General features: G+C 41.7%; 1 protein-coding gene across 2 annotated transcripts in view; it reads right to left on the reverse strand.

Annotated features, from left to right (window-relative positions):
* LOC129732327 (neuropeptide SIFamide receptor-like) overlaps window positions 1-13,486 on the reverse strand; it is a 321,404-nt gene extending 307,918 nt beyond the window's left edge. The window contains exons 1-2 of one of the 2 annotated variants that reach the window (XM_055693132.1): window positions 12,824-13,486; window positions 12,492-12,752 (exon numbers count right to left, since the gene is read on the reverse strand). In XM_055693132.1, coding sequence (XP_055549107.1) covers window positions 12,492-12,638 — 147 coding nt within the window. In that variant the 5' untranslated portion in view covers window positions 12,639-12,752; window positions 12,824-13,486. Of the gene's footprint in view, window positions 1-12,491 lie in introns of both variants that reach the window. The other variant, XM_055693133.1, reaches the window with a different exon arrangement.
* Between the last annotated feature and the right edge of the window lie 12,925 nt (window positions 13,487-26,411).

Genomic DNA, 26,411 nt, shown 5'->3' on the forward strand with positions numbered 1-26,411 from the left:
TCTCTGCGTATTGAGGATCAAGAGCAGGTTCTTCAATTATAGCCCTCTCGACGTGTACGCGCCGATAAACGGTAAAGATGATGACGTAAAGGAGGAGTTCTTTGAGCTCCTTGAGAAAACGTATGGAGAGTGCCCAAAACACGACATAAAGATCGTCATCGGAGATATGAATGGACAAGTCGGAGTGAAGGAGTTCCTTCGTCCCATTATTGGTAAGGAAAAGCTTAACTCGACCACCAACGACAACGGCAGGGTAATGGCCATCTGTAGTACCCATTATGCACGTCTCAACATTCGGAAGCACACCTGGATACACCCGAATGAAGAGGCCTACTCCCAGATTTACCCCACGCTGATCGAAGGCCGGCACTTTTCAGATGTGCGGTCCTTACGAGGGCCAAACATCGATTCGGATCACTTCCTCGTGGTAGGTATGATTCGCGCCCGGCTGTCCAACGAATTTAAATCGAGATCGGCGAGAAAGATACGTCTGGATATCCAGAGGTTATCAGCGCAAGGAGTCGCTGCAGAGTATACTCGGAAAGTTGAAAGACGGATCGGTGAACCAGCTGGAGTGGACCTGAACGAGCAGTGGAAGCACATCCAGCGAAACAAACTACATTTTAATATAGTTTCATTTTTACTTGATTCTTTTCGGCTACTGTCATCGAATCACTGCTTTCTCTCTTTCCCGTCTGTTGTTCATCGGATCATTTCAAATGAAACTGATGACTATTTTAATTGACGGAGAGGGTGAAGGAAAGAGAGACTGGCGCTGCGTTACCAATTCGGGTTGTGAAACTGGTGTTGGCGTCCTCCGTTGCATATCGTCACGATTTTCTTCCTTCTCTTTTTCCTATATATGCGTGAAATACTGTATGGAAGCCTCCTGTCTCCGTCAGCGTTCGTTGTCATTTTCAATTGGGAATCGTCGTGTGAGAGTGACAGCATTTGTATCAATTTCAAGCCCTTCAGTTGTCAAAATCAAAGCAAGAGCTTTCGAATGGTTTTCATGTGCCTTACAATGTGCTCGAAAATGATACAAAAGCTTTAAAATTGCAAGCGACGGGTCAAAGCGTCACTATAACCTGATAATTGTCAATTGAAAATGAGTTCGTCAGGCTCTGGTGGGTGGTTCGATGCTGAGTGTCTAGAGATGACGGAAAAGAAGAAACGGGCCTACGCCAACATGTCAGTAGCAGCTAATCGTGGGACGCGTCAGATGCGGGAGAAATACCAGGAGGCAAGAACTGCCGGAAAGAGGCTTCACCGCCGTAAGAAACGTGAGCCTCACGATCGCGTCCTCGCAGAGTCACAGAGGCAGAGAATTGCTTCACCAGGAACGACACAAGGAGCTTCTACAGAACGATTAACGGAATCAGGAACCGGATCGTACCAGTACTTTCCATGTGTAATGACGGGGAGGGGAACCTGATTACCGATAAATCGCAGGTGGCCAGATTTTTTTTTTTTATTCTCGCTTATTTTCCGTCGGTCTATTTCCGCCACTGTTGTGGCCAATTACCGACGCCCAGGGAGGCGACTCCACACCCAGGTCCCTAACTCACGATCCGTTTATTAACGGACCGGCGCCAACGGCTTTACTTCCTAATGCGATGGAAGGCGTGATCCCAGAGATTTTTCGCCTCAGAAAATCTCCTGGTGTCGGCTAGGATTGAATCTAGACCAGTTGGGTTGGTTGTGAGTGGATCACGCCACCTCACAACCATCGACAGCAGGTGGCCAGATATTGGAAGCAACATTTTGAAGTGGTGTTGAACTGTGAGGAAGTTAGAAGAGTCGTCGAGGGGAGCTGGATAGAAATCTGGGAGGACGGACAAGCTGTGGACTCACCAACATTGAACGAGGTGAAGAATGCTTGCAAGGAGCTAAAAAACCACAAAGCCGCTGGGAAGGACGACTTACCGGTCGAACTTCTCAAAGCCGGGAGCAAGCGGCTGTATAGTGCAATTCAACAGATTATTCTGAGGGATGGTCTGAGAAATAACTACCTACGGACTGGTTGAAATAGACTCTTAATTATCGAGGCATAACCCTTCTCAATTCCGCTTGTAAAATTCTCTCGCTTATCCAGTTTCAGCGACTGAGACCGTTGCAGGAAGCCTTTGTTGGAGAGTAACAATACGGTTTTCGAGTGGGACGATCTACGGACCAGATGTTTACCTTGAGACAGATTCTCGACAAGCTTCGAGAAAACAACTTTCAGACACACCACCTGTTTATAGACTTCAAGGCGGCGAAAGATACAAGAAAGCGCAACGAGCTGTGGCAAATAATGCTTGAACATGGTTTTCCAACAAAACTACGTGCGACGCTTCACGGTTGCACATCAAGCGTCAGGAAAGCGGACAAATTTTCGGACGCGTTTGTGACGTTAGATGGTCTGAAGCAAAGTAACGGGCTTTCGAACATGCTGTTCAACACAGCTTTTAAGATTCAATACGAAGGGCAGATGTGCAGAGAGACGGCACCATCATCACGAAGTCTAACATGCTTCTGGGCTTCGCGGACAACATTGATAAAATTGGTGTTAACCGTACAGCTGTTAAGAAGGCCTTAACGGTTCTCAAAAGGGAAGCTGCGAGAATTGGACTCACCATGAACACTGCCAAAACGAAGTACATGGCTGGCAAAGAGCATGGTAGTTTTGCGGATGTTTGTGCTGCGGTGAAGATGGATTGGGGTACTTTCGAAGTGGTCGACGAATTTGTTTAGCTTGGTACTCTCGTGATATGTGAAAAAACGAGGTGAGCCGCGAGGTGAAGAAACGGATTGCGACAGCGAATAGGGCCTATTATGGACTGCTAGCCAGCTTAGGTTCCGTAGCCTACACATCCGTACTAAATTTGCGCTCTATAGGACACTGATCCTCCCGGTGGCGCTCTACGGGTATGAATCGTGGACGTAGAAGGAGGCCGATCGACGAGCGTTATGGGTCCTCGAGCGTAGAATCCTGCGATCAATGCTCGGTGGCAAACTAAAAAATGAAGTGTGGTGCAGGCGCATGAATCACGAGCTGTACGAAGTATACGAACAAGCTTATATTGTCGAGCTGATCAAACACGACAGGTTACAGTGGGCTGGCCGCATAGCACGGATGGCAGATGAGCGACCGGCAAAGATAAAATTTAGCAGAAAACTGGATGGAGGTTGACAACTTCAAGGTAGACCCCGCATGCGCTGGATGTGTGCTGTCCACGAGAATGCCAGAACAGCGGCTGCAAGGTGTGACTGGAGAGGAGCACCCCAAGACCGAGTTTTGTGGAGGCGTATTCTGGATTCGGCATAGGATCTCAACGATCTGTCGCTATAAAAGTAAAAGTTAGTGTTAAGCGGTGTTAGACTAATAAATAGTTAATGGGTTCAATGATGGCAATTTCGGTCACGGGTTTCTTTAAAACACGTTTTACTATGTCAAAAAAAAGAAACTTCACTCTCAGTGAAAATTTCTCTTACATTTTTCCATCCAGAACTTTTTACCAAAAATTAACTTGAGACGAAAATTTGATCCGTTTTTAATTTCATGTATGATTTAGTGTTTATTTTCTAATTTGCTCAAATTAATTCAAAATAACTGGAAACGGATGCATTCACGAAGTTTATTTTATGAGCTTTTCGATTCGAAATAACCATTTGAATTGCTTAAAATCATTGGAATACAAATAATTTGAAAAATGTCGTAATGAAATATAATTTTTATAAACTTAATCCTCCGGTTGGCAAACGCACAGGTTGGGAGGGAGGAATTCTTCGTTCCAGTCATTGGAAGGCATAGCCTCCACTCGTCAACCAATGAAAACGGCCTGAGGCTGATAAGCTTTGCCGCGGCCAGAGGAATGGCCATATGTAGCTCCTTTTTTTTCACGTTTGAATATTCGGAAACACACCTGGAGGCATCCAAATGGAGAAGCCTGCTCCCAGATCGATCACGTACTGATTGACGGTCGGCACTTTTCGGATGTTACTGATGTTAGGTCTTTTCGGGGACCAAACATTGACTCTGACCATTATCTCGTCGTTTGTAAGATCCGCGCACGGTTGTCGAACGTGCTGAAATCTCGCACAGAGAGGACGATGCGTTTCAACATTCAGCGGTTGAAAGCTGATGGCGTGGCAGCAGAATACGCCAGAGAGCTGGATCAACGGATCGCAGAACAGCAGGAGGAAGAAGTGAAAGACATAAATGGGCTGTGGAGCAGTATTCACGGCGCCATCGAAACGACTGCGAGAGAGGTGGTAGGTACGACGCGTGGAAGACAGCCTAACGGCTGGTTCGATGCCGAGTGCCAGAGAGCGACAGATGAGAAGAACCGTGCCAGGAGCCGCATGCTCACTGCGGCTACGCGTCAGAACAGAGAGAGGTACAGGGTGGCAAGAGCTGCCGAAAATAGAACCCACCGTCGGAAGAAGCGCGAGTACGAGGAGCAGATGCTCGCCAGCGCAGAGGGCAGCTATGCTGAAAACGACGTGCGGAGATTCTATAGAACTGTCAACAGAGTCAGAAGCAGGAATTTCCCTGTGCCGGTCATGTGTAATGACAAGGACGGCAACCTGCTTTCTGATAAACCGACGGTTGCAGCCAGGTGGAAGGAGCATTTTCAAGCGCTATTGAACGGTGAGGAGCCGGATGAGCAGAGCAGGAACAGGATGACGATTATGAGTGACGAACAAGCTGTGGAGCCACCAAGACAGGAGGAGGTGAAAAAGGCGATTAGTGAGCTGAAAAACGGCAAGGCCGCTAGGAAGGACGGTATCCCGGCCGATCCACCAGATAATACTAAGAATCTGGGCGAACGAACAAATGCCGAACGACTGGTTGGAAGGCCTCATATGCCCTATCTATAAGAAGGGCCATCGATTGGATTGTGGCAACTATCGAGGGATAACGTTGCTCAACTCCGCATATAAAGTGCTCTCCCGTATCCTGTTCTTCAGATTAAACCGTTAACGGAATCCTTTGTTGGCGAATACCAGGCTGGTTTTCGACAAGGGCGTTCCACGACGGATCAAATTTCCACCCTGCGACAGAGTCCCCGTGGTGTTGGTGCTGAGGTGGAGATAGATGGGGAACGATTTGAAGTGGTTGACGAATTCGTTCATCTTGGTACGCTTGTGACATGTGACAACGATATGAACCGTGAAGTGAAACGACGAGTTGCAGCTGCGAACAGGGCTTTCTACGAACTGCATAACCAGCTAAGGTCCCGTAGTTTGCAAACTCGCACAAAACTAGCGCTGTATAGGACGCTGATACTCCCGGTGGCCCTTTACGGACATGAAGCAAGGACGCTGAAGGAAGCTGATCGACGAGTGCTCGGAGTTTTGAGGGTAAAGTTCTGCGATCGATACTTGGCGGTAAACTGGAAGACGGAGTGTGGCGCAGACGCATGAATCACGAGTTGTACCAGATATACAAACATGCTGATATAGTGAAGGTAATACAGCGGGGCAGGCTTCAGTGGGCTGGACATGTAGCCAGGATGCCTGACGAGAGAGCCGCCAAAACCATCTTCAGTAGAGAACCAAGAAGAGGCCGTCGACTCCGTGGTAGGCCTCGCACGCGGTGGATGTGCGCGGTGGAAGAAGATGCACGATCTGCTGGTGTACGGGGAGACTGGAGAACGGCTGCCCGAGACAGAAGCTGGACATCTCTAATTCGTTCGGCCCTAGACCAGTGAACGGTCCGTTAGCCAAAAAAGTAAAGTAAAGTAAACTTAATCCACCATAAACTAAGTTGCTTTATTACTCCATTTTGGACATTTTATCAAAAGTTGCGTTATAACTTGAGATTTCTTAAAAAACAAAAAAAAATCAAATCTTATTTTGTAAATTAAAATTAAGTGATTTTTAAGAATTTCCCATGCAAAACCTATGCCAAAAAGTATACGAAGAAAATTGCGAAATTAGTCTTGAGTCTTGAAAATTCCTCCACCCGCGGAAAATACTCAGTTTACTAAGTCATTTAGCAGAGAAACGCTGCCCTTTAAAAAACGTTGTCTAAGGACGCGTTGTCGAAAATTGAAGGTGAAAATTTACACAGAAAATAACTAGTTTTGTTCAATAGTAAATTAAAATGTTTAAAAACTAAAATTGAAAAGCCGGGCATTTTTTTAAATTTTGTTCTAGTAAAACTGACGCAATATCTTAGCGTATTATTTAAATTACTGAACAAAATTATGGTTGTTTAAACATAAAGAAAAAAAAATAAGGAAGTTCCAATCCTCGAAAACTTTTTATTAGAATCAAACGGACCAATCAAAGCCTTGATAGTGTCTTCGACACAGATAAATACAATTATAAATTAAATATCACACAAAACTCTTTGTTTTAAAATTCGTTCTATCAGAAACTACAGAATCTTAGCTAATCATTGGTGGTAGTTTCTCCTGCCGTACCAAAAAAACTATTAAATAAAGTGGTTGTTCAAAAAACAAAAAGGTTAAAATTTTATAAAAAAAAATTTCTATATTTTTTTCACCATGTATATTTTCGTGAAGATAAAATCACTACCCACAACTTTGCCGAAGATATTATACTCTTCAAACAAACCATTTTGTCTCTAAAAACGTCTTTTATCATCATGTTCATCTCGTCTATAGGCAACTATATTAAAGAGGTTACCCTGATACAAAAGATGCAATTTTTCGAAGATTTCACCTATTGAAAATGGTGCACACTTTTAAAAAATATCACTTGAGTGGAAATGGTTTAAATACCTGTAAATTATCCATAAGTTCTTGTAGAGGTAGTAACGAGAAGCATTTTTGCCCAACAAAACATGACACAAACTGGGTATTATGAAATATGAGTGGTTCTAACAAAAAAAAAATGCAAATTATTCAATAACATTCCAAGATACGTGAAAATACTGAATTGTGAGTATTTGACGGCTTTATTATCTACAAAAAAAAAAAACAGAGAAAAATAAATCGGAAGGGAAAATCCAATTGCTGAATACGTTGTACATGTAGCATTTGACTTGAAATAAAACAAGTTGAAGAACCTAGAGCATCTGAAATATATGACAAACGATTGACCATACGCCATACAAACATTGTAGCAATCGTGATTGATCTTGCAGATTATCAGACCTAAACTCAAGAATGATGATGAGAACTTTGATCTTGAACATCGGATATACAAGACCTTATCTTTACTTTAACTCGAACATGTTCTTTGAACATCTGCAAATATTTTATCGCAGAAAACCCTACGTTTAAATTTAGCGCGAGTCAAACATAAAAAAATAACGTCTTTAACCCTTAAATGCGCAATGTTGTTTTAAACCAACACTACTAAAAACGTTTTATACGTATTTCAGTATTTTTGCCTTTCTCCTATAAGGTATAACAATCACTTGCAAAACCGAAAGTATAAAAGTGCTCCAAAGGGCCGAATGGCATATATCACTCGACTCAGCTCGACGAGCTGAGCATTTTCTGTATGTGTGTGTGTGTATGTGTGTGTGTATGTGTGTGTGTATGTGCATATTTTTATTCTCACTCACTTTTCTCAGAGATGGCTGAGCCGATTTTTATTAAATTAATTTTAAATGAAAGGTCTCTTTGTCCCATAACACCCTATTAAATTTCATTGTAATCGGATTTTTAGTTTAGAGGTTATGTTTCAAAATGTAAAAATCATGAAACATCATTATCTCAAAAACTACACAACCGATTTGAACAAAATTGATTTCAAATGAACGGGCTACCTTGAAAACCCTTAACTTTTGAATTTCATTAAGATTGAACTTGTGGTTCAAAAGTTATGACAAGAAACGTGTTTTGAAGACTACTTAATCTCACTCATGTTTCTCAGAGATGGCTGGACCGATTTTCATAAAATCAGTGTCAAATGGAAGGTCTAGTTGCCCCATAAGACCCTATTGATTTGTTTTGCAATCGGACTATTACTTTGCCTGTTATGTTTAAAAATGTGAAATCCAGCTATGAAAAGAAACATATTCCGAAGACTACTCGGACTCACTCACTTTTCTCAGAGATGGCTGACCCGCTTTCCACAAAATTAGTGTCAACTAATAAGTCTAGCTGCCTCGTAATACCCTATTGAATTTTACTGTAATCGGACTGTAACTTCGTCTGTAAAGTACCATAATGTGAAAATCACGAAACCAGTACCATAATGTGAAAATCACGAAACTTCATTATTTGAAACCTTAACTAGACTTCCACAACATGATCTACCACAACTCTTTCCCACTCTGCGAGAACATTCCAAGTTAGGGGGTACAATCGATATGAAAAATATTGCCAAGGGGTACGCGGACAAAAAAAGGTTGAGAACCGCTGTCATATTGGATGGTATTTGGTTATTTTAGGCTGTTTTTCACAAACCGGAAGTCGCCATCTTGGATTTCAAAATGGTATTTAATATAATTTCTGGCCTCTGAGCGTCATTCTGGTTTAAAAAACACCCATAGTGGGTGTAATTTGATCATTTTCGATTTTAGCTGCTGTGTATCATTCTAGATCCGGAGATACTCATGTTAGACGGAAATCGGCCATTTTTGGCTGTTTTCCAGAAACCACAAGTTGCCATCCTACAATTCATAATGGTGTCTGAAGTCAATCTGTGGCTCCAGTGCATCATTACGATTCCGAAAATACCCATATTGGGTGGTATTTGGTCGTTTGCCGCTGGTTTTCCGTAGCCGGAAGTCGCCATATTAGAATTCAAAACGGTATCTGTGGTCGAATTCAGCTCCTGTGTATCTTTCTTGTGGTCCCCGTGGCTCTGTGGTCAGCGGTGTCGAGGATCTTTTTGAGCTGGAAATTTTGGTGTATCGTTGTACTTATCCTACACATGCAAAATGTGCCAAAAACAATATCCAAAATGTTGCCTGAGGTAGATTATGGAACATATTTGTTACCACTAAAAACATTCACCTGCCAAATATGGTTCCAATCAGTTGATTAGTTCGCGAGATGTGCAGAAATTTGTGCAGAAACATGTGCTTCCATAAAAAGGAGGGGCGTCGAACCATTATGGACATATTTATTACCCTTTAAAACATCCACATGCCAAATTCGGTTTCATTTGCTTGGTTTGTCCTTGAGTTGTGCAGAAATGTATGTTTCATTTGTATTGGACCCCTCCTTTCCAGAAGAGGGGGGGTCTCAAACTATCATAGGAACCTTTATCGGGACCAAAAACCCCTACATACAAATTTTCACGTCGATCGGTTCGGTAGTTTTCGAGCCTATATGGATCAAACAGACAGATAGACCGGACTACATTTTTATATGTATAGATTACAACATCAATATTTTAGAACCTTAAGAGTAAATATACATTTATTGGATTGAAGCGTTCATGTAAATCTATTTTTAGAAATAAAAGTTTGAATGAGAAAGGCTGGGTCTGACCGCTAGGTGGATTAATTTAGGTTTTAGAAATATAATTCATTAGAACAGCTCTCTAGACTCTAACGAAGAAAACTTAACAGCTGGTAGTACTGTATTTGAATGTTTTGTTTTTACTTTTGCTGTCAAAATCTCGGGAACGAAAAAAAACATGGCGAGATTCCCGATTGGTGCTGACTGTCTTTGAAAATAAATTTTGAAATAAAGTTAGTGGTTAGTGAAAATGTCAGTAATTATAAATCATTAATTATACTAACAAAAGGTCAATTTTAAAGTTGCGGTTAACAAAAGTAATTGCTCAGACTTTATCCTGCGATAAAGTCACAGTGTTGTTTAAAAACAACATGGTAATAGGGTAACGGGGGTATTTTGGCCCACATGCATATTTTGGCCCACCCGGTAACATTTTACGCATTTTATCTGAGAAATCAATGAATATTAGAAAACTATACATGCAACATTGAATAACACACCTAAGAATCATACTACACTATAATTTTCGGCGAAAAACTGGCTCTAGGTAGTGTTTTTTTGGAATTACTTCATACATATTCAAAGTCATGGCAGAGTCAACCCAAAGTCAAGAGGAAGTGGTAATAAACAAGTCAACGTCCGGAAGCTATTGTTACAAATATGTATGCTTTAAAACAATTCGTTGTTGTAGTAACATCAATAAAATGTCATAGGAACAGTTTGTATACTCTAACATGTTGGAAAAAGTTGAAAAAGTGGTTAAACGCATGGCTGAAATATGTTTGCCTCTTTCTGAAGCAAACATATTTTGACCATGCCAAGTTTTGACATCTCTTTGATTACCGTTCGGCCGTTGCACGTGAACAAAGAACCGGCTTGTGACAATTTACAGGTAATTACTTCTTAATTTATCACATTTAACGATATGAAATTAGATGAGAATGCCTGTAAAACCACTGTGAGAAAAAACATTTCATTTTTAGATGCCTAAAATTTACAAAAATTCACAGCAGAAGAATGTTCTCCTAAAACCCACTTTTTTTGCTTTAAAAATACCGATGATGATCTTAAATATAATTAGTCCAAACTATTTCCATACACGTCTGTAGATATAAAGGTGGGCCAAAGTAAAAATTTGGTGGACCAAAATATGTTTTTAGCACTTCGTAGAAATTTTGATATTTCTAGGATATTTTTCAATATATTGCATTGTTGAACGGTGTATATTAAAATAGACACTTAGCTTTTAACAATGGTATAATAGAGTAGGTATTTATGTTGAAAAATTGTGTTTGTTTTCAATGAACTGTGCGAACACTTCCCAAAGCTGGCCAAAATACCCCCGTTACCCTATTTGCACATTAAGAAGTAAATCTTTCAAATTTTTTATGCATATTGGTTAGTTTTAGGGTAGTAAAACTGTTAAACAAAGATTTTATGTTTTTAGATGATTTTTTAACGTTGTGCGCATTTAATGGTCTCATAGTTTTGTGAACAGTATCACATTTTGTAGGCTCAGATTTGTTTTCACTTAGATCTTTGGGCATGAAGAAACATTTGACCGTAGAAAAGCTCACATTTCATCGGTTGCAATATCGAATACGAGAACAATAAAAGCATTAAAAGTCGTGACTTTTAACTTTTACGCAGGTTTGTGAATCAAAGCACAATTTTTAGCAATCAGAACCTTCACTTGTCGTCCCTCTAAGCGTGAAAAACAAAGTACCAAAAGTGAATGGAATTCCTAAAAATTATAATTTAATATTGATCAATTATTGAATTTCACAGAAACTCAATTTGAAAAGAAGCACCAGAACCAAATTAGATTAATTCTATCTAAATAAAGAGTATGTTAAGTAGTTCATGCTTGATTCTTTAGACTACAGACAAAACTCCTGAAAGTAGAAAGTTTGGAAGATTGCACCGCATCTAATTATTAAGGGGTTATATACCTTCTTGGTCGAGAAAAATGAGGGAAGTTTGAATTTATTTTTAAGTGCATAGCACCATTTTCATTGCATCAAAGTGGTATTTTTCTGAAAGTACAGTTTATCAACAACAAGAAAATACGTTTGATTTTGAGATATACCAATTATTACTGGAGTAATGGCCGTTTCCCCGAAACGCTATTTTCTTGCAGAGGCTTGCGGTGATCCAGATAGAGACTCAGCGGATCAACCGAAATCAAAAGCTCATGTTATTTCATTAGTTTAGAAGTGTGCCGGGTCCTTGAACGATCGCTTTTATGAGTATTTTGTTTTCAGTGCAAACGGGAACGTTTTTCCCAAAAAATGCACGTTTTGAGCACGAAAAATTGCATTAAAAAAGTTGCGGCAAAATGTAACTGTATGTTTCAAAAAGCGATCGTTCAAGGACGGGCGAATTTTATAACGAAAATTTAAAAAAAAAGATGAAGGAAAAAGGGTTCAGTAGTTTTCCCGCAATCAGGATCTCGGCAAAGTCATTTTCCGGAAAAAACTATTCCGAGATAATCGCGTGTAAAGTTTCAAGTTTAGCTTATGCGGCCGTGGCGAGGCGCGTTGCAAATCGCTCTAACTTTCTTCCTATTGCTCAATTCTTTATGAAAATTTGTGGAAATGTTCTCAAGATGTTGTATTTGAAGCTAATGTAATAAAAAAATTTCCGGTTTTTTGAAAACTAAAAAGGTATATAACCCCTTAACACTGTTTTTAAATGTACACTTATACGCACAAATTCAAGGGCATATACTCACCAAATTTACTTCAAGAATACTTTTATCGTACAATCTTTTGTCTATTTGAATAAACCAAAAGCCTTTTGCGGTGTTAAGCTTGATGATGGTATAAGTTTTCTTAATACTGTTGTAACATAAAATGCAGATTCTGATTTGACATCGAGTTGTTGAGAAACCGGCTAGCCTCTCTTACGTAAGCTGTCAGCATTATGACCACACTGCAGTAGCCACAATGACATCGTGATGAATTTTTTGCTGCAAACATACTCACTCTTGTTCAGCAGGCTCATACTCCCACGCCTGATATGCACATACACGTGCATCATAATTTCCCAATCAATAAATATTACAGAAAAAAAAATCCTGAACATGACGGAGTAGAAATAAAATTTCCTCACCTGATCGCTACCCCAGTCGCTAATGAAGGCCGCCGTGTTTGAGTTTTCCCTTCGAAACTCGCCAAAGTCCAAAGCCGCCCCCGGTGGTATCTTCTGGTGCAGCTTCAGTGCCAGCCCCATAGTGAGCACTTCACCTCCCAACTCCATGGCTGAGCAACCGGATTCCTCGGCACTGTTTCCGCAACTTTTTGCAATGACCCAGATTCACTCAGACTGCTGACTGTAACGCACACTCATACACGCACGTGATTGGCGGGGTCACTAATCCATTTTCATTTTTGAGAATTGAGAATTATTTTCTAAACTTATATCTTTTTTCTTTCTTTTCTTACTTGTAGGGCCAGCTTGCGCTTTTTCCGCCAGTGATAACAAACGGTTGCGAACTGGTTTGACTGAAGAAAAGCTTTTCGTCACGCACAGGATTACATTCCAAGTTTTCTTCTTCTGATATAAATACTCTTTCTTCAAAAATAAATACACAAAACTATAAATCAATGTGAATTCATGTTTTCTTCCATGTTATCAACTATTTTACACGAAATGTAGCTGAATTATTCCGTTTGCCTTAATATTACAAACTTTTCACTAGTACGGGTATTCTCTTTAGTATGGTTATTTTCAGCAATAATATATTCTCGATTGTTTAAAATTTTGCCATGTTTCAGTTATGCCTCTAAAATACTTCACATTCACTTATACTCAATAATGAATTTATCTAAGCACAATATATTTCTTTTTATTCTTGTTTGCTATATTTAAACTGGTTCAGATCGATCTTACGAACTACAACTTGCTCCTCTAGGAGTATTTCCAAAAAATGTTTCCAAGTATCCTCCTAACAGTTAAGCTTAAATCTTGTTTCCGGCGGAGGGGCTGGTAAAAAAGAAGAATAGTAGACCAACCAAGTTCACTTGGAGGTTGCTGCTTTATTGTTACTTCTGTTGTGCTTCATTCCGATAACGTTGCCAAACTGAAATAAACCCTGATTCTGTGTGGAAAATTAAACCGTCTGCAAGAACTTTTCCCGCTCTCGGGCAACACACTTCTTGCGAGCGCCCACTCTCAGTCAGTCAGTCCAGCCAGCCAACATGTCAGTGCTCTTCGCCTCTCCTGCCCCATGCAGCTCCAAAAAGGAAGCTCTTCTGTTGGTTTCCCCTCCCGCGGGAAAATCATTCTCGGTACCACCAAAATCGACGATCGTTGGCAGTCTCAGGACGAGCGCATAAATAACAGTCGCATGTCTTCGGGTCTTTGGCTTCGCTTCTTCCTGTATATTGCAATTCTCTCCGGTTCTCTGGTACGGTTGCACAGCCCGACTTGTGGCCGATGTCCTCTGGATGGTTTGTATCCGGAAGAAGAAGGGTTCAAAAACCTACAACTGCGCGCGCATTTTTCGAACTTGAAATGGCATGCACATATGCAGGCTTCTCTCCGAGCCATAAATTTACTCCTTCGATTAGAGGGTTATAGCATGACAGGCGGCTGTTGCTATTTATTACTGTTAACGAGACAAGTTTACGTCCGCTGACAAATTCAATTGGTTTGAATAAATTATGCGGGGCGATATTAATTTCCTGCGAGACATTATAAAAAAGCTTAGAAATAATTGCTGTATGTTAAATGCATTTAAAATGAATTTATACTAATACTGGGAGTGCATATCGATGGACGATCGAGCGATTGAAAGAAATTTGCCACAGAATATTGTTTTTGTTCGCTTCATACAATTGCGCCTGAATCCAAAATCTAGTTATATGAGAAAGCAACGTTTATTTCGATGATCGATATTTAGGATATTTTCAAAAAAAAAAATGATTGCCAGTATATCGTTACAATCAACGGTATGTTTGTTGTTGTCATACTGGTTTGTGTTGGAAAACCCTAACATTTTACAACAAAAGATCAAAACAATGTTCGCAGAAAACAAAATCTTACACAAAAAACTCAAAATTTCCAAAAATTTTATCCACAAATAATGAGTATTCTTTTGATCAGATTAATGGACATTACGAAATTGTAATTGAACTTCACCCAGTGCAATATCAGAGGCTCATTGCAAATCCGAAAAAAACGGGTGAAAAGTTTTCTGACCGCTGAAAAGCTATAATTTCCCACCAGCGTTTCAATTGGGATGCTTAGCAGTGTCACATGCACCAATCGACTTAGTTTTGAAAACCGAGATCGGTAAAAGCGCATCATAATGCTCCTACATAACATCGAACGGAGTCATAGCCTGGTGAGAGACATTTAAAGAGAAACAACGTTTAAAGGCTCGTATCCGCAATTATCCCGAAACTGTGATATAACACACACAAAGCATTATTTGTTACTATTTGTTACTATGTAACTATGGGATATGATTCACAAATTCACGGGTTCAAAACTTTATTATTCTCCATTGATGTAAAAATTTCGTGCTTTGCTCTTCACTCCATCCATTAGATTTTATACAGTCTCCTCGGTGGTCTTGCTGGCAGCTTTGGTCCGAATCCTGGAGGTATTCCTAATTTTTTTTCCGAAATCTTCTTCACCATTTTGGTCATAGAACTATCCGCACGACTAATATTTTTGTTCAAACCAGATGCTCAAACATCAAAAAATTAAATTTATAATTGAAAAATAAGTCAAATCAGCAACAAATTCAAAAACAAAAATGAAGAGAAATCAAATATGAAATGGTTGGAAGCAAACGACTTGCATTGTAAAGTTATTGTAGTAACCAATTAACAAAAATAGAATTACATCGAAATTCAGTTAAAAAAACTCATATTTTTGTCACTTCTTGGTGTCTTGTTGACACTCGAACGTTCAGCAAACTTTTTTAACACATCCTGGACTGTGGTTTTGAGGAAATTAAGCTTTTTGGCGTGTTCACGTATCGAGAGGTAGGAATTTCAGTGCGGCTGTACAATATCCTTTCTCGCACGTCTTTTCCGTTCGTCGACATTTTGAGGACTGTTTAAAGAATGCAAAACAAATCAAAGTAGGTGAAAGTATAAACCCCCAGCATGCTTGAATGAAGAAAGTCGCTCATAGCTTGAATATTGCAAGAGTTACACTAATTTGAAGGTGTCTGAATTATTGCGTGTACAAACCTTAGCTGCAAAATTACAATCCAATCGACTTTCTTGAATTTGCCCGTCGCCTTTTTATCGGCAATTGAATGTTTTTTTTTTATTTTAGGTAGAGGGAAAATTTTCTGCCGAACACCTGAGAGGCCAACCTCAGGTAGTGTGGAGTTTGACCCACTAAAACCCTCCAATCTTCAGCCCATAATACTCCCCGGGCGACCGCTAGGTATTGCTTCAGGGAGCGGCTTTTATGCTTTGTGCAACCTCCTGTCTCTATCAATGCTCCTAGCTAATTAACTAACTAGCCTGGAGACTGGCAGTTAGCTAACACTGGCGTGTCGGTGGTCAACCTATTGCCTGCTTTACAACTCTAGGACTATTTAAGAGACGGCTGCACAAACCGTTTTCCAGATTTTCGGGTCTACACACATCATCCGAACTAGGCTGTCCGGAGTAATGTCTGGCCCGTTCACTACCACCATGTCACCGTAAACCATAAACAAAACAAATTTCGAATCAAACCACTGACTCGCGCAAGTAAGTTCCGTTACTTACTGAAAGCCTTATGCCTAAGCGTTACAGCACACTCGCTACCAGGCCTTGCCGTTTTCCAGATTTTCGGGTCTACACACATCATCCGAACTAGGCTGTCCGGAGTAATGTCTGGACCGTCCACTACCACCATGTCACACCGCGCACGCGCAAAACGAGGACATTGTCGTATACCAACTCATTTGTACGGCACCGTAAACCATAAACAAAACAAATTTCGAATCAAACCACTGACCCGCGCAAGTAAGTTCCGTTACTTACTGAAAGCCTTATGCCTAAGCGTTACAGCACACTCGCCACCAGGCCTTGCTGAGTGTACCGCAACGCTTGGAGCCTGATTCATACAGCACGCAAAATGCAGCGTTGCAATTTTAAAGCTCGACTCTCCAGCTGTTTCCAGTAGGGGCCCAAGCTGGCCACACATGTAACACATAGAATTAAATATTTTGGCAGTTGTATTTGCCTATAAAAGCAAATGATTTTTAATAAAGACATCGAATTAATCAATGAGCATTCCGCAGCGACTGGTTTACTCCAGTCTACTCACCGGAATAGCTTTAAACATAAAGAGGTTTTTATCATTGCGAACGGTTTTGACTTTTGTCAACTCCGTCACCGCTAAGAAAAGAAACCCCAACGTTCCGCCGGTTAAGTATTCATTCAAGAACAACCAAGTTTATCAAAACATGCTCAGCAGTCTCTTCCGTATCCACGCACTCGGGGCACATAGGAGATCCCGCATGCCCGAACCTGTATAGATACTGCCTGAAGCAACCATGACCTGACAAAATCTGTGTCACTTCTTCACTGCGCCTCCTGACCCAACGGATACCACCGGAATAAGTCGTTGCATCCATCTACCTTTTGGGGAACTGGACCATTCATGCTGCAATATGATCATCGAGAATGATCTTTTTGTACCTCGTATGCCCCTTGTGTCGCGTTGGTCAAAGCTTTCTACGTCCTTTCTAATGGCTATGCTGATAGGCATCATGCCGAACAGGACGCAGATTACGTTGTATGAGACTGTACAAAACGCACTTGTAACCCTCAGGAACATGAGCCTGTAGGTACTTTCCAGTTTACCACGATAACGCTGGCAAGAAGTTTACGCTTGCTTCCATTCACCGCTGAGCTATTCGACATCATTCGAGATAGTGCTGCAATAGCCGTTGAAGCCTTCTCGGAAGCATAGTTGACGTGACTCCTAAATGTGAGCTTATCGTCAACAATAACCCCCAAGAGCTTAACCCGTAAAGACCCGGGATGGAACTTGTTTTTTGAAAATGCTCGTTCTCAGCACTGGAACGGCCGATTTGGGAAAACTTGGAATTTTATTCAAGGGGAATAGTAGCTCTAAGTTTTGGTAAAGGTAAAGGTACCCCTCTGGACCCCTCCCCGTTTTCGTGAGACGCAAATATGTCTGTGTTTTTTTCTAATTTTTCAAACAGATTGAGCAAACACTGGGAATTTTCATACGTATCAAATGCTCCACGTATCAAATCATGTCAGGTGGATGAAATATGGTATGTAAGAGTGAATTTTGGAGTATCCAAATTATTTCAGTACAAAACTACGTATTTTTATAAAAATTCAAACAACAAAACCGTTCTTCAAATTTTAAGCTCTACATTTTTGAAGTAAGGTCTCCTAAATCCATACCCGATGAAATATTTATTTTAGCATGCAAATATTTTGAGAAAAACCAGTTTAAATTCACTATATACGTATTTTCATGGAAACCTGATTCTCTCAGTCTCCCACGGTATGTTTCAACTTAACTCTTCAATTTTCAAGCTCTATATTTTAAGAGTGACTTCTTCTGAATCCAAAGATGGTGAAAGCACGCACAGATTTGATAAAAATCAAGTTTTCATAAGAACTCGTACTTTAGTGAATTCAAACTCGTTTTTCTGTGCATGCTAGAATAAATCTTTCAGCATCTTTGGATTCAGAAGACGTTCCTCTAGAAATATAGAGCTTGAAATTGAAGAGCTAAGTTGAAACCTACTGTGGGAGACTGAAAAAATCAGGTTTCCATGAAAATACGTACTTTAGTGAATTTAAACTCGTTTTTCTCAAAATATTGGCATGCTAAAATGAATATTTCATCGCGTATTGATTCAGGAGACCTTACTTCAAAAATGTAGAGCTTAAAGTTTGAAGAACGATTTTCTTATTTGAATTTTTATGAAAATACGTAGTTTTGTGATTTTTTTTTTATTCTCGCTTATTTTCCGTCGGTCTAGTTCCGCCACTGTTGTGGCCAATCACCGACGCCCAGGGAGGCGACTCCACACCCAGGACCCTAACTCACGACCCGTTTATTAACGGACCGGCGCCAACGACTTTACTTCCTCATGCGATGGAAGGCGTGATCCCAGAGATTTTTCGCCTCAGAAAATCTCCCGGTGTCGGCTAGGATTGAATCTAGACCAGTTGGGTTGGTTGTGAGTGGATCACGCCACCTCACAACCATCGACACCTATGTCGGCGGTGGGATTCGAACCCAGGCGTCGAGCGTGGTTGGCGGAGACGTTACCAACCACACTAGGCCCCCGCTCTAGTTTTGTGACTTTGTACTGAAATAATTTAAAAACTCCATTCGTTGTTTTGCTTTCATCTCGATTAGACGCAAATTGTTATCTCCGTGTGATTCGCAAAATAACAATATACGAGTTATCGTACGGGTGTTTTTTTTTCGATTAGTTCTTGTGCTGTGCGATAACAATAGCCTGCAGTTTATCGGCAGAAACATCTTCTGCACACTGGTAGGGGCAGGCTACCCCGCCAGTGATCTGATACGCAGCTGATATATCAGCAAGAATAATTCTCCCGCACTGCTGTTATCCCGCTAGCAGCACGGACCACCATACGATCGAGCGAGTGGAAGGTAACTACAAGTGGCACCTACAAGGTCGCGTGTAAGATACGGCCACTGTGTCACAACACGAAACTGGATCGTCATTGTTTGTTCTGCGGAGACACTCGATTGATCCTACTATCAACCGTGAGGTCGTGACCTAGACGTTCAGTGAAGTATTCGCTTTAGAATTTTTATCATTATTAATATATTACTATCAATATTATTATTATTATTATTGTTTTTATTATTATAATTATTATTATTATCATTATTATTATTATTATTATTATTATTATTATTGTTATTGTTATTATTATTATTACTATTATTACTATTGTTATTAGAATTAGTATTACTGTTTTTTTTTTTTATTTTGATCCATTGTAGTTTAAAAAATTGTTTTCAAAATTTAATATCAACTACTTGTTCCCCCCCCCTCACATTCGAATATTTATCGTTTGTGTGCGGTAGAGCGTAACGCTCCCGCAAAATGGACGACATGCAGGTGCAACTATTCCTGGATGTGGAAACAAATGGGGAAGAGATTGAGATCTCCCCCATCAATTCCCCTCTACCTTCCCCGCTACCTAGCCCCGTACCAAGGGTACCGGCAACACGGGTGAAAGCCTACCCAGATGCCTCGAAAGGTCCGTTCATAGTTTTTTTAGGCCCATAAAGAAGCCTCTTAATATTATACAAATAGGCGAGGACCTGGCAAAAACAGTTTTCGGACGTAACCGAAATTACAAAGGTTAGACCGAACAAACTGCGAGTTTTCATGAGTAGCTTGAAGCAAGCAAATGAAATTGCTAGCTACGAGCTCTTCACGAGAGAGTACCGCGTGTACATCCCTGCCAAGGGCGTGGAGATCGACGGTGTGGTTACCGAAGGAAGCCTCACGGTCGATGACATTTTGCGTCACGGGGTTGGCTGCTTCAAGAACCCCCTGATTCAAGATGTAAAGACACTGGATGTCAAGCAATTGCATTCAGTATCCATCGAAGAAGGGAAGAAGAAATTCCTCCCTTCGGACTCCTTCCTTGTAAAATTCGCCGGATCCGCACTGCCGAACTACATCTCCTTGGACAGGGTTCGTCTGCCTGTACGCCTGTTCGTACCGCGGGTCATGCATTGCCAAAACTGCAAGCAGTTAGGTCATACAGCCACCTACTGCTGCAAAAAGGCACGCTGCAGCAAGTGCGGAGGCAATCATGCTGAGACCGCTTGCAGTGAGGATACTGAAAAGTGTCTTTACTGCGAGGGAACTCGACATGACCTTTCGGCGTGTCCCGCGTACAAGCAGCGCGAGGAAAAAATTAAGCGTTCCCTCAAGGAACGATCAAAGCGCTCTTTTGCAGAAATGCTTAAGAGGGCTGAGCCACCCTCGACAGGAAACATCTTTTCCTTTTTGCCAACCGATGAGGGTACATCTGACGATCCCGTCGAAGGGTGTTCTTATGCCATACCAGAAGGATCTAGGAAGAGGAGAATGATCAACTCTCCTAATCTTTCTCGCAAAGGTCGCAAGATAACCCCTAGCGGAATGACCAATAAGCCAACATAAAAAGGAAGCGGTGAAGAAAAACCTAAGCAAGTACCTCCCGGTTTTAATTTTAAATCAAACCAGGAGTACCCACCGCTTCCTGGGGCACCAAAAACCCCTCGTGCACCCATTTCTCGATCAGAAGATAAAAAAGAAACAAGGTTCATAAAATTTTCTGATATTGTGGACTGGATATTTAAAACATTCAACTTACCAGATCCCCTACAAAATATTCTTCTTGCCCTTCTTCCTACAGTGAAAACCTGTTTGAAGCAACTCATAGCAACTTGGCCCCTCATTTCAGCTATCATATCTTTCGATGACTAATACGGCGAAAGAGGTTAGGAATTTTATCACTGTATTACAGTGGAATTGCAGAAGTATCATCCCCAAATTCGATCTATTTTCTCATTTGATAAATACATACAATTGTGACGCATTTGCGCTTTGTGAAACCTTTCTCAATTCAAACGATCAACTCAATTTCCACGATTTTAACATTATTCGTCGAGATCGAGGCTCACACGGTGGAGGGGTACGTTTAGGGATTAAAAAGTGCTATTCCTTCTTCAGAATCGACCTCCCCTCGATCTCGAATATTGAAGTCGTTGCCATTCAAATGAATATGAATGGAAAAGACCTATGCCTTGTTTCGTTATATATCCCTCCATCCGCGCGGATTGAACAGAGGCATCTCACTGATACAGCAGAGTTGCTTCCCGCGCCTTTTTTGATATTGGGAGATTTTAATTCTCACTGTTCGCTATGGGGGTCGCTGTACGACGACAACCGATCTTCTTTAATCTGTAACTTAATCGACGACTTCAATATGACACTTTTGAATACTGGGGAAACGACACGTGTACCTAATCCTCCAGCACGTGAAAGCGTGCTTGACCTATCCCTTTGCTCGACATCACTAGCGTTAGATTGCCAGTGGAAAGTAATCAATGATCCCCACGGTAGTGATCACCTACCAATCGTTATTTCAATTGCTAATGGGTCAACTCCAACGGATCCAATCAATATTGCGTATGACCTCACACGTAACATTGATTGGAAGTCCTATGAGACCATAATATCGCAAAGAATCGAGTCTCACGTGGAACTTCCTCCGGAGGAAGAATACGCGTTCCTTTCTGGCCTGATCATCGACGCCGCGACTCAACCTCAAACGAAACCGATACCCGGGGTAACGATTAGACGGCGCCCTCCCTCCAAGTGGTGGGACAAAGAGTGCTCAGACCTGTACGCGCGGAGGTCCTCGGTGTATTTGGCCTTCCGAGAACAAGGCACTATCGATTTGCTCCGAAAGTACGATGTACTGGATAGACAAATGAAGAGCTTGATAGAAGCAAAAAAAACGCGGATACTGGCGGCGGTTTGTGAACGCGTTGTCGAGGGAAACAGCGATGAGCACTCTTTGGGATACCGCCAGACGCATGCGGAATCGTAATGTTTCGAATGAGTCCGAGGAGTATTCAGATCGCTGGATACTCCATTTCGCCAAAAAGGTCTGTCCGGACTCTGTCCCCGAACAGAAGACCTTTCGCGACGCGTTTTTAGTAGCTACGGAAGAGCCTCCATTTTTGATGTTGAAATTTTCAATGGCTCTCCTCTCGTGCAACAATAAAGCACCAGGGTTGGATAGAATTAAATTCAACTTCTTGAAGAATCTACCCGACTCTGCAAAAAGACGCTTGTTGGACTTGTTCAACAAGTTTCTTGAGCTAAACATTGTTCCGCACGACTGGAGGGAGGTAAAAGTCATTGCTATTCAAAAACCCGGAAAACCTGCCTCTGATCACAATTCTTATAGGCCGATTGCTATGCTCTCCTGCCTCCGGAAATTAATGGAGAAAATGATCCTCTTACGGTTAGACAAATGGGTCGAAACAAATGGTTTACTTTCAGATACTCAATTTGGCTTTCGCCGGGGCAAAGGAACGAACGATTGCCTAGCGTTGCTTTCTACTGAAATTCAATTCGAAAAGAGCAAATGGCTTCTGCATTCTTGGACGTTAAGGGGGCTTTTGACTGTGTCTCTGTAGAAGTTTTAACCGAGAAACTTCATTTGCAATGAATGTCTTGCAAATTCATGCACGCTACGGCAACTTGCAGACGATAGCGTTGTATCCATTACTGGAAGCGAAGCTAACGATCTGCAAGGACCATTGCAAGATACCTTAGACAATTTGTCTGAATGGGCTCTTAAGCTGGGTATCGAATTCTCTCCGGAGAAAACTGAGCTGGTCGTTTTTTCGAGGAAGCATAACCCAGCTCAGCTGCAGCTCCTGCTAACGGGTAAAACGATCACTCAGGTTTTAGTCGCTAAATATCTCGGGGTCTGGTTCGACTCTAAATGCACCTGGGCTTGTCATATTAGGTACCTGACACAAAAATGCCAACAGAGGATTAATTTTCTTCGTACGATTACCGGAACCTGGTGGGGTGCCCACCCAGGAGACCTTCTAAGGTTATACCAAACAACGATATTGTCAGTTCTTGAGTACGGCTGTTTCTGCTTTCGCTCCGCCGCGAACACGCACATTATAAAATTAGAGAGAATACAATATCGTTGTTTGCGTATTGCCTTGGGTTGCATGCAGTCGACCCATACGATGAGTCTTGAAGTGTTAGCGGGTATTCTTCCGTTGAAACATCGTTTTTGGAATCTCTCTTACCGGTTGCGAATTCGATGCTTAGTTATGAATCCATTAGTAATTGAAAATTTCGAGAGGTTGGTCGACCTTCAATCTAAATCCAGATTTATGACTTTATATTTTGACTATATGGCTCAAGACATTAATCCTTCTTCATACGATTCCTCCAATGTCGCACTTTTAGATACTTCTAATAATGCTATATTCTTCGACACTACCATGAAAGAAGACATTTCTGGTATCCCGGATCAATTGCGACCTCAAGAGATCCCTAAGATTTTTTCCAATAAGTTTAAACACGTTAATTATGATAAAAGGTTTTACACTGACGGATCTAATCTAGATGAGTCCACTGGCTTCGGTGTTTTCCACGAAAATTTTACCGCCTCCTACAAACTCGATGCTCCTGCTTCCTGTACGTCGCAGAACTTGCTGCTATTCAGTACTCTCTTGGAATCATCGAAACCCTACCCATAGACCACTACTTTATCTTCACAGATAGTCTCAGTGCCATTGAGGCTCTGCGATCGATAAAGCCTGTGAAGCACACCCCGTATTTCCTGGGGAAAATACGGCGGTTTTTAAGTGCTTTAACAGATAAAAATTACCGGGTTACCTTAGCGTGGGTCCCTTCTCATTGCTCGAGGTAATGGAAAGGCTGACTCTTTAGCTAAGGTGGGTGCTATTGATGGCGATATTTATGAAAGACCAATTGCTTATGATGAATTTTATAGCATTTTGCGTCAGAGGACACTCAACAGTTGGCAATCATCATGGAATTCAGATGAACTGGGACGGTGTCTACATTCCACTTTTCCTAAGGTATCGACGAAAGCATGGTTCAAGGGGTGATGTCCAGACTTATGTCCAATCACTACACGTTAAACACGCATCTTTCGTATAGAGCTTGTAGACAGTAATCACTGCGTTTGTGGCGATGGCTACCATGACATCGAGCATGTTGTTTGGTCGTGTGCCGAATTCTGTGATGTTAGGTCCGAGCTTATAGATTCCCTTCGGGCCCGAGGAAAACAACCGAACGTACCCGTTAGAGACATTCTGGGAAGCGGTGATCTCCAGTACATGACACAGCTATCCTGCTTTCTGAAAAACGTTGACATTAAAATTTAAAATTTTCTTTGTCTATTTGTCAGACTAAGGATACAAATATGCTATGCTGAAGACACGGAAACGAAGAGCCCGCATCTATGCTTACACAAATATTTTGAACCCACAACAAACAAGAATACAATTGCTCTACCAGTTGAAAAACAAAGTTCCAAAATAGTTTTAAGTCAAAATTGTATCTCCCCTCCTCTCACCTTAAATCCCCACTAGCTCGTAATCGGCCGCGAGAATAAAAAAAGGCCTATCTCTTTTCCCTGCTAACGTAGAATTAATACGAATTGTACTTGGCTCAGTAAAACAGAAAATGTAACGTGCCGTGTCAAATAAACTATTTTAAACCAATTTAAAAGCTCCAAAATTCACTCTTACATACCATATTTCATCCACCTGACATGATTTGATACATGGAGCAATTGATACGTATGAAAATTCCCAGTGTTAGCTCAATCAATTTGAAAAATTAGAAAAAAACACAGACATATTTGCGTCTCACGAAAACGGGGAGGGGTCCAGAGGGGTGGTATCTTTACCAAAACTTAGAGCAACTATTCCCCTTGAATAAAATTCCAAGTTTTCCCAAATCAGCCGTTCCAGTGCTGAGAACGAGCATTTTCAAAAAACAAGTTCCGTCCCGGGTCTTTACAGGTTAAAAGATCGCTTTGAGGTGATGGTGCAGTCTCCGACTCTGACCACCGCCTGTTGCTTTGATTTGCAGTTATTCACAACCGTGACCTCCGTCTTATGGTGCACTAACTCCAGTTTCCTGGAGTGCATCCAGTTTCGCCCTTGTGTATATAGTGCGCGGCCGACAACTCGACCTCCTCGATCGACTCGCCGTGGACCTCTAGCGTTATGTCGTCTGCAAAGCCAATAATCACAACTCCTACAGGGATAATCCTCTCAAGCACCTTGCCCGCAATGTCCAGCAGGCAGATGGGCCTGTATGCTGGGGCCCTGGCGGTTTCCCAGCTTTTGGCAGTAAGACCAATCTCTGCCGTCACCACCTCTCCGGGAAGAGGCAGTCATCCAAGCACCTCTGCATGACTGCCCAAAACAGCCCGGGGGGCGTTTTTATCGTCAGCCTGATTAGGCAGCCAGGGCAGCCAGGTTAGGCATTCCATCCGTTCCTGGTACCTTGCTCATTTTTAGGGAGTTGGCGATCACTATAAGTTCCTCATTCGTAACCCTTACCCCCCATCGATCTCGACACGGCTATAGTCGCTCACGTATTGGATGTTCAGCCGGTTGGCCGACCCCTGTTCTTCGTTTCGTGCACACTGCATCCTCAGCCATGCACGGAGGCACGCACTGCTATCGCGTCAATCCGCCAGTAAACCGGTGGCTTCCCATTCATAAGTTGGCGAATCCTAGACGTCGCGATAGCAATGCAACTAGTTGTTCAGCAGTCGGGCGGAGCCAACTGCCCCTCTCGCGCTCTCTTATCATTGCCTCTCCGAATACCGAGCATCGAAATTCGATTTCTTCCACCCGCGGGTGATCGACGTGTTGGCTCTACCCGTCGCTTGCCGCCTCTTGTTGTTGTTTACACTATAGCAAACCGGCTGATGGTCGCTATTAGTGTAGCCATCGTCTACCCTCCAGTTCTTGATCAGTCCTGGGCTGGAACGTCACGTAGATTATCAACTCCGCACCATTTCTGCTGTAGGTACATTTGTTTCTAACGTTGGCCAGATCTAGGTTGAGCTTTGCCAAAGCCCCCAACAAGATCTGACTCCTCTGGTTCATTGAGCGACTTTCCCATTCAACAGCCCAAGCGTTGAAGTCGCCCGCCACCACCAACGGCCGTTGAATGGGTTTCAAATCTGGAAGGTTTATTCTGTTTTTTATATCTTTATTAGTGAGACTTCAAGTCCGAACGCCGATGTTTCATGCTCAATTTAATTTTTATGTTGTACTTTATTATAAAATTTATTTATATCATTTCATAAAAATACTGTTGATTGACTATTTGTGAAACAGTTATACACGCTTTATGACTTTCTAATATAGTGGGCGAGATTGACATTCGCAGTGCTTCATTAATTGATCGGGCTCTAAACAAATTCTGTATGCAGGGTGTTCAATAAGTTCGAATAC

Source organism: Wyeomyia smithii, chromosome 3 (assembly GCF_029784165.1).
Source record: "Wyeomyia smithii strain HCP4-BCI-WySm-NY-G18 chromosome 3, ASM2978416v1, whole genome shotgun sequence".
Lineage (NCBI taxonomy): Eukaryota > Metazoa > Arthropoda > Insecta > Diptera > Culicidae > Wyeomyia > Wyeomyia smithii.